This window comes from Heliangelus exortis, chromosome 1, assembly GCF_036169615.1.
Source record: "Heliangelus exortis chromosome 1, bHelExo1.hap1, whole genome shotgun sequence".
Taxonomy (NCBI): domain Eukaryota; kingdom Metazoa; phylum Chordata; class Aves; order Apodiformes; family Trochilidae; genus Heliangelus; species Heliangelus exortis.
In genome coordinates this window covers 106,859,535-106,868,077 of record NC_092422.1, presented here as the reverse complement: position 1 = coordinate 106,868,077, position 8,543 = coordinate 106,859,535, and the positions used below count along the sequence as shown (strand labels likewise).

At 38.4% G+C, this 8,543-nt stretch overlaps 1 protein-coding gene across 1 annotated transcript in view; it reads right to left on the bottom strand.

The window, feature by feature from the left end:
• Nucleotides 1-5,881: 5,881 nt before the first annotated feature.
• PROS1 (protein S) overlaps nt 5,882-8,543 on the bottom strand; it is a 29,196-nt gene continuing 26,534 nt past the window's right edge. Inside the window, exon 15 of the mRNA XM_071756927.1 lies at nt 5,882-8,316. Coding sequence (XP_071613028.1) covers nt 8,171-8,316 — 146 coding nt within the window. The 3' untranslated portion in view covers nt 5,882-8,170. The remainder of the gene's footprint in view (nt 8,317-8,543) is intronic.

Genomic DNA, 8,543 nt, shown 5'->3' with positions numbered 1-8,543 from the left:
ACCTTTTCTTGCTACAAAAGCAAAATAAAAGGGTCAAGGAGGCAGGATTGGCTTTTGTCCTATGAGGTAAGGTAACAAAACTGGCACTGTACTCTAGAGAAAAATCCAGCAGCACAAAGTGACAAACAGCACAAAGTCTTTGAGCATACAAATCCTTGCAGCTAATATGAAGACGCAGAATTGCTGTAAGTATATTTGCAAATCAAGGTGTGAACACTGCAGTGTCTGTGGAGATGACAGACAGGTAGACAGAAGAGCTGCAATGCTACCTGGGCCTTCCCTACTCCTTACAAGGCAGCACAAATGGGCTTGCATCTTGCTCCATGCTGGTGTCAAACACAGCTTGTTTAAAGCAAGCTGGGTTATTTTACCATAACATTGCTTCCTGGAGTGTAGATGTATCATTTATAGGCTACACATCCTGTGCTCTTTGCACTGAACAACAGTTGAGCATCCAATAGTACTTCTAGACAGCAGGACTTCGTAACAGCAGCTGAACATAAGCCCCAAACAGCCAGACATATACCAGCTGCTCACTCTCCTCTCTGTGCCTTGCACAGCCAGCCAGCATCTTCTTTCTGCTAGGACTGAGAGACAGCCAGCTAGCTCTCCTCCAAGGCTCAGACATAGCCATGCCAAGTGACTAGACTTTCAAACTCCAGGAGAACAGGCATGGAGATGAATTTTGCTAACACACTGGAGTCCCCATTAGTAGCTGCAATATGCAAAAGGCATTCATTGCAACTTTGTCACGACAAAGTGGAAGTCTGGATAGGAAGTTTCTAGTGGAAGTTTAAACTTGGCATTGCTGCAGAAACCCAAAATGCCTTATGCTCAACACTTAATACTTAAAAATGTATTATGCTATGCATTTATATAGTACAATGTACAACAGTCATGGGAAGTCAGATTTATGGATTGTCTAGAAAATCAATTTCTCACTCTATATACATCATACTTTGCAGGGATAGGTTAAAATTAGTCCCCCAGTGAATTACTGTCACAAGCTCATTTTATTTTTGCTTGAACCCATTGCATGTCTCCTCTGACTGCAAACATATACCTCTATATTTGTGCCCAGGTAGATCTTTATTCGGGTAAAGAGTAGCATACAATTTAGGTTTTGGCTTTGAGATATTGTGTAGGTCAGGTTCTGTCTGTATAACAAGGGAGATTCTCAGAAGCATGAAGGGTAGTGGAGCAGCTGATTTCCAATGGCAGGCGGATGCCTCATGTCCCTTTGATCCCTTGGAGATCATTCCTTCATGTATTGTTTTGCCACCTGCCCACCCACACACACTCTACAAGTTTAATTAAACCCTGCATTAGCAGCAGAAAAATTGGTGCACTTAATGAAGAAAAAACAATTGGTTCTGGGCAAAGGCATAAAATGCTTCGAGGGCCTGTCTAATATTTGTTGTGCAGATTTCTGAGGAACTGATGACCACTTTTCAAGTCACACTGGTTATTTTTTGCAGGGTCTTGGAGGGTGTTGTTTTTTTTTAATATATAAAGACCTACAACAAGCTGTAAGGTGAGACTGATTGAATCAATTTAATACTTGTTTAGTAAATGTTTTTTCAGGCTTATGGCAGTAGCTGGACATTTGAAATATTGGCAAAGCTTGTTGTTACTTTCTTGTAGATGAACTAAACTACATTTTCAGCTCTTGAGGTCATAGGTTATAGCTCTGCTTGGCCAGCTTGGGCTAATGATGACACTAATACCCAAAACAGAAAAAGGAACTGCTGAATGCATCAACTGCTAGTAACATTGATGATGGGGAATGTGAGACTCCTGATATCTTCACCTATAGATAAAAATCCAAAACCATTTCAGAAGAAAGGTTACTACTGAGTGCAAACAGGTGAGAAAGTAAATATTTCAGTTACCTGCTTTAAGATATCAGTAAAAAACATTCTACTTTCTGCAGGAGCAAAATATGAAAATAATATTGACATCATGTACATAAATGGTCATTCTTTTTCAGTGACATGTAGAGAACTTACCAACACACCTTGCCCCAAATTATTGTGACTACATTCTGTCTGCTTGTTTGAAAAAAATTCAGCTTTTATTTCTACTTGGGTTATTTCTTTAATGTCTTATCTGTGTAAAAATGTTTGGAAAATAACAGTGTAAGGCTCATGTTACCCTAACAAGACCTACAGTAACTGTGCTCATCTTACTTGAAACGCTTGTTCTTAGCCATAGTTTCTTTAAGGAGAACAATCTTGCCTTATATGGAGCACACCTGGAAATACTGATCATTTAGCTTTCCCTAAAAATCTAAGTGCTTGCAAAAGCAAGCTTCACTTGTGAAGCCAGGACACCAGTCCCTCTCTTGACTGTTTGACCCACTATGGGAAGGTACACCCCAAGGACTGCGACTTTTTGTCCCTCCGTAGCAGATGGAAGGACAGTTTGGGGCAGATCCTGATTTCATCCTAGTTCACATCTGTAGAAAACCACAAATGCAACGTAATTACTTCACTATGAGGATTTTGTGAAGCTGCCAACGAACTACTTATGAATCCTCTGAAAGGCTGTGAGGGGATGTATAAACCTTAACCGAGACACAAACTTCAGCTCATCTGTGCAGCTTGCTTCATACCTCTGTTGCCCAGTGTGGCAATATAAACTCATGAATTACAAGGTGATGGGGTTTGCATGTTCCAGGCAAACAGGCTTGTTAACTCCACATGACCTTCTGTTCCAGAAAAAAAAAAAAAACAACCAACCCAACCCTTTAAGCAAAAGGCTGGCCTCTGCCTAGATTTAAGAGAAGATTGCTTTTCAATGGGCTGCATCAGCAGGAGTCTGTGACCAGCTGGTGGGAATGATCATGCACTTTGTGATAGGCTAGAAAAGAGTAAGGCTTGATCAAATGGCAGCTTGCTTTTTTCCTTTTTTTGTTTTGTTTTGTTAATGAGAATCATACCAGAACTGGAAGATGGAAAAACCCTTCCTCTCCTGGAAAGGTAAGCTGCTGCTGAATGCCAATCGGAAATATTGGCTATTTTATAGAGAAACTGTTTTTTCTTGGGGTTTAAGCAAAGCATTTTTTTTTTCCCCTATATCTTCTGTGCTTCCCAAAACTTGCCACAATTGACGTATAATTTAGGATGTGTCCTATGGTGGTCTTCTTATGTCCTACTAAGACCCTACTTTTAATGAATATATCATTTGTGATTCCTTAAAAAAAAAAACAAAAAAACCAAACACCAGTAAGTTCTAGCAATATTGTTCTTCAGTACTGTGCCCCTCACCACCTTCTTGGTTTACTTACGCCAGTTGTCAACATTGCAACAATATGGGACTTCAGCAGATAGTTTGGTAAGATCAGGGAACAATGACCTGACTCTAGAAAAACTAATTATGTGGCTTTTTTTTTTTTTTTTTAGCTGCAGAGTATTGTTGTGTCAGGTTTTGTTTACCTCTGACCCACAGAATGGGAGGGAAGGGAAGGGAAACATAGCTTCCTAAGGAACATTAAGAAACAAAACACTGCTTTGGAAATGTGAGGCTTGCAAAAGTAAAGGAAGATTTTCAGAAGGGGGCCAAGGACCTATTTTGCTCATGAGGAAAATAAATACGTAGCAGGTCTGGAATTACAAACTAGAGTCCTGTACTTCCCGGGTTACTCTTCTGGTGGCAGATACTCAAGGGCAACCTGGAGACCTTGTTTAAGCTCATTTATGTACAAGTGTGCCTGTTCAAACCCATGCATCTGTAAAGCTCCTATTGGGGAAGGGTGGGGGGCACAGCTCTGATTTTTGAGCAAACTGTTCCCATTGCTGGATGATGTATAATATAAATGAGGTTAAAAGTGAGCTGCATTTTTTTGAAATAGGTGTTAATGTGTTTGGATTGGCGTAGAGTGAATGCGAGGGGAAAGGAGTTAAAAGACATTGTGTGTTTTGGTGTGTGTGTTGTTTTCTGGCTGGGTTTTTTTGTGTGGTTTTGTTTGTTTGCTTGTTGTTGTGGGGTTGTTTTGTCTTTTTAGTTTTGGTGGGGTTTTTTTGTTGTTTTGTGTTTGTGTGTCTCCTCCTTCAAGTGCTCAGCCAGACTGAATAGAAGCCACAACACCTGGGTGGATTTGGTTTCTGCCTTTTTGGTGCTTCCAAAATCAAGAGGCAGAAGAAACAAAGTGCACAATGCTACTTGGAAAATCTGGCACAGAGTGCTGCTTAGGATGCTTTTATGTTAATGCAAGCGTATGGAATTGTTTATTATGCCAACGGTACTTATTTGAAGTATTTTTGCTGGTGTCTAGCTTTCCCCAAACGCACCTAGCTGTTTATGGGGAGGGTGTCTTCATGGCATGGGATTTTTGTTTTGTGTGTTGCTGCATTTTCTATGGTTCTCATTCTGAATGGAAAGCAGTGTGTGGGTGTGTGTGAATCTCTGGCTTCGCAAACCTGTGTTGCCCGATAGTGATTTTACTACCTGTGGTTTTTCCAATTTTCTAATGTTCTGAGATGCTAAGAATTCCTCCAAAAAAAACTGAACAAACTTTTTTTTTTTTTTTAAAGGAATGTAATTAGTCCTGAATTATATACAGCTGTGTAGATTTTCAGCCACTTGATTGATTCAAAACAAGGACCTAAAGGCAACATGCTGGCTCCCTTATTCAAAACCAGCTTATAGTTTAGCTGCTTATTCACATATTCCTAGGAAATGCAACTACCCTTAGAGCAAGAGGATATGCAGGGTGTAACAGTGGAGGTAAAAATTGTGAATAGGAAGTATCTTTGAGAAACACAAATGGTAAAACCTGTTACTGTGAAACTTTCTGTAGATGTTCCTTTTGATTTCCAGTGATAGTACAACAGTATTGCTATCTTGTTGGCACTTTTGCACCATGTCAGGTAGTAAGGTATTGAAAATGACAGGAACCAAGGTCATTTAGCTCTGAACTGCTGCTGCAGGACTGTGGTGAGGAAAGGAATGTAGGACAAAACCAGAGTCTGAGTAACTGTTCTTTTTTATTCACAAAGTGATGCTTGCCTGCTTGTGCCTTACCCCTTATGGTTTTCCCTGTATCCATTTTTTTTTTTTCTTGGTATGGAATTGTTCATTTTAGCAGATGAAACATCAAATTGCTCCCAAATCAGGGTGATTATTTTACTATAACAAGGTTGCTGAGACAGCAAAATATTAAGCAGGTACATATGACCAATGAAATCAAAGGACCAACACCAGTGCACTGTCAGTGATAAGCAGGACTAGAAAAACTTAGTGAAAATTAATTTGACCCCTCTTTCTTTGAGAGCTCTAGAGCTAATCTTGAGTTTGCACCACAAATGTCTGCACACAATCGAGCCAGTTACTGCTACCAGGAGACATTCTGGCACTAAAGCATGGAAAGTAAGCTTCAATCAGCCATATATGCAGGAAGCTGTTCAAGTATAAACGAGAACCAAGTCCATTCGTAGATTTCACTTTCAAGAAAATTAGGACATACTGATCTGTAACACTTGGTACAAAGAAGGTGAAAAAGCACAGAGCAGGTCCAGCTATTCTGTAGAAACACTGACCAGCTCTTGCTGAAATAATTATGCCTAAAATACAGTAAAACACATCTGATGAAGGAGAAAATATAGGAATTAGTAACTTTCACTGATCTACTTTCTTCCACATACAGTTTTAGGCAAAGCTTAATTTTCTCAGGCAATATTATACAAGTAATAACCTCACAAATTTAGCTAGAGATTAGGAATGTCTATTTGGATAGCCAATTCTATTCAATTCAATTCAATTTGGATAGTCTATTTGAGCCAATTCTATTCTTTGATGCTGAAGATGACCACAGTCTCCTAAGTAAGCTATTTAACCACTAGAACAAGTCTTGCACTGAACAAAGATATCCAAATACAACTTAAAATGAATAGAAACTTGCAAACGCTGCTTTATTTAATTCTTACAATTAGGAGGCACTTTCACATATGAAAATAAAAAAACCTGCAAGGTTTCATTATAACTACCAAACACTAAAAATTATTTCATGGAACCAAAAAGCAATGATGTTTGTGCAGGGAAAACCAAAGAAAACAAAAATCATTTAATTTCATCTATACACTATTTATTACATTTAAACAAACAAAGAAACCCCTAAAACAAACCAAACCTTTTCTTCTCCTGTTTGCACAGGCTGACATAAGTATTTATAGTATTGCTGATACTTCAGTGTTCCTCATCTAATAATTTCTGCATTTGTTTTAAAAGGCAAAGAGGCTGACTCAAGGCTTGCCAGAATTCAGTGGGTGCCTCTGAGATACTTAAAATGAAATAATCACGTGTATTTGATGTCAGAAGTCCCTATTTGTCTCCGTCTTGCATGGAAAACCTGCTTGTTTTAGTCATTATTCTTCAACTTAAACCTAAATGAAGAATGTTTTTTGGGGGGGATGGGAATAAAGTGGGAAAGGATGCTCCCCTCCACGGAATATGTAAAAATCAAAGCATTTTTACATGCTATTCTAGAAAAGTGCACTAGGCAATCAGGCCCTGGGTGTCAGCCATGCTGTATGGCTTCTAATAAGCAGCTATGGATGAACCAGTGTTGGACAGACTGAGAGGCTGTACTGAGGCTGGCTGGTGCAAAAGGCAGAGCAAATCCATCGCACAAATGGAAAGTGAAATTAACAATAACCTCAGACAAAGTAATAATGTTGAAAGATGGGCTCAGATTCTGCAACACTGATATACTGAAGTTAGTACTCAACAATGAGAGAAACCTCACACATGTCACTGGGAATGTCTCTGGAGAAAGGCAATCTTCAAAATCAGAATTGTCACAATCCATCGTTTAGTACATATATTTCCACTTCAATGTCTCAAGTGAAGAAAGCAAAACTTGGGTCAAGAAGTCTTGCAAATAAATGTCTCTCTGATTGATGGATGAGAGCATAGATTCCTTGCTTACAGCAATTCTCTGGCTATTGATTTGGTTTGGGGTTAAGAGAACCACTAGGTGAGCTGCACAGGGAGGCTTCTGGTTGTGTGAAAAGGGGACTGGAAATAGAAAGAACACTCCAGTGATGTTAAAGAAATATTAGAAATGCTTGAAATGAGCACACCTGAGGAAAACAATATTTTTCTAATTACCTGATCCATTAAAGTTGGCTGAGCAGAATATGGCTTTACATTCTGATGTTACTAGCAAAATTTAGGCTTTCAAGTACATCAGAAACACAGCTACAACAGGCCTTATAAATATATCTCTGTAGGGGCTCTGTGAATGCAAGGTAGACCTAAATAAAGGGAATAGGATGGACCATTAGAGAGTGCTCTTATTGAGGAGTGCTAGATTTGTCACAAATGGAAGAAATGTTTGCCACAATTTCTCAGCTTTACTTAGCAAATTCTAGTTTGACATCCTGTTATGAAGACCAGAGTTCCTTCCTTCATGTCATCTCTTGTGTTTTCCAAAAGTGCCTGGGGTATATTTTAACCCCTTTTGAAAGCAAATTACTTGACCTGACCCACACCACTGTTAAAAATTTGAATCTGGGTTCCTAAACTAGAAGAATTAAAGCTGGTACAAGCAGCATAACAAGAGCATTTTCAAAAGCTGAGCTACATATGAAAACATTCCTGTTGTGAAGTTGCTTTCCCAATATTGATACAGCTTGTAAACATATTCACAGAGAGCTTGGGCTCTGGATTCAGGAATATTTTTTCCTTTACTAAAAGCACTTATTACAAAACCTATAGAGATTTCTTTTCATGTGTTATGCTTGGAAAAGCTTAATGAGAATGGTTTTGTTTCAAATACATTACCAAAATTGGCAACTTAAAACTTAATGCTGATACATGAAAAATAAGTAAAATGGGTTCTAAACAGAACTTCCCAAAACAAAACTTCTCCAGACTAAATATAAATGGGCATAGTATAAGCATGGAATATAAATTAGAAATCTAACTGCAAGATTTATCACTGATATGAATAAAAAAAATATTTTATAGAATTTTGATCTTGATTGTCTCTTTATAGATGAAAAGAAAGGGGAAGCTTTTCCCACGTTCTATATAAAAAGGAAGAAAAACACACTGTTGATTATTTTCCTGGCACATTTTGAATAAAATAATATAGACTTCATTATGGCGTGTGACTAAGTACACAGATTGTATCTGAAAGAAAAAGGTTAAATTAAGAATTGAATGGTTACTGCATAATCAGTGGGCACGAATGAGATCTAATGTCATTGTGTTTAGAAATGGCTTCATCCAAATCCAGCTGTCTGTCGTTGACCTTCACCTCCATGCAGCCATTATAAAAAGCAGTTACTAGCGTAGCACCCAGAGGAACATCTGCACAGAAAAACATGCAATTCAGTTTATTAGGCCAAGTCATGAAAATCCTTGGGTATTTTTCAGATTAGCCAAAAACATGGGGAACACTCCATTCCCCAGCCATTAGTCATCCATGGGAGAAAAGAGCAAACTGGCAGAAACATTTAAATTGTTCTCACTTTTCTTTAGGATTGAAATTAAGTCAGGAAAGCTGAGAAAGGTCAGTAAAATTTGAAATATGTATT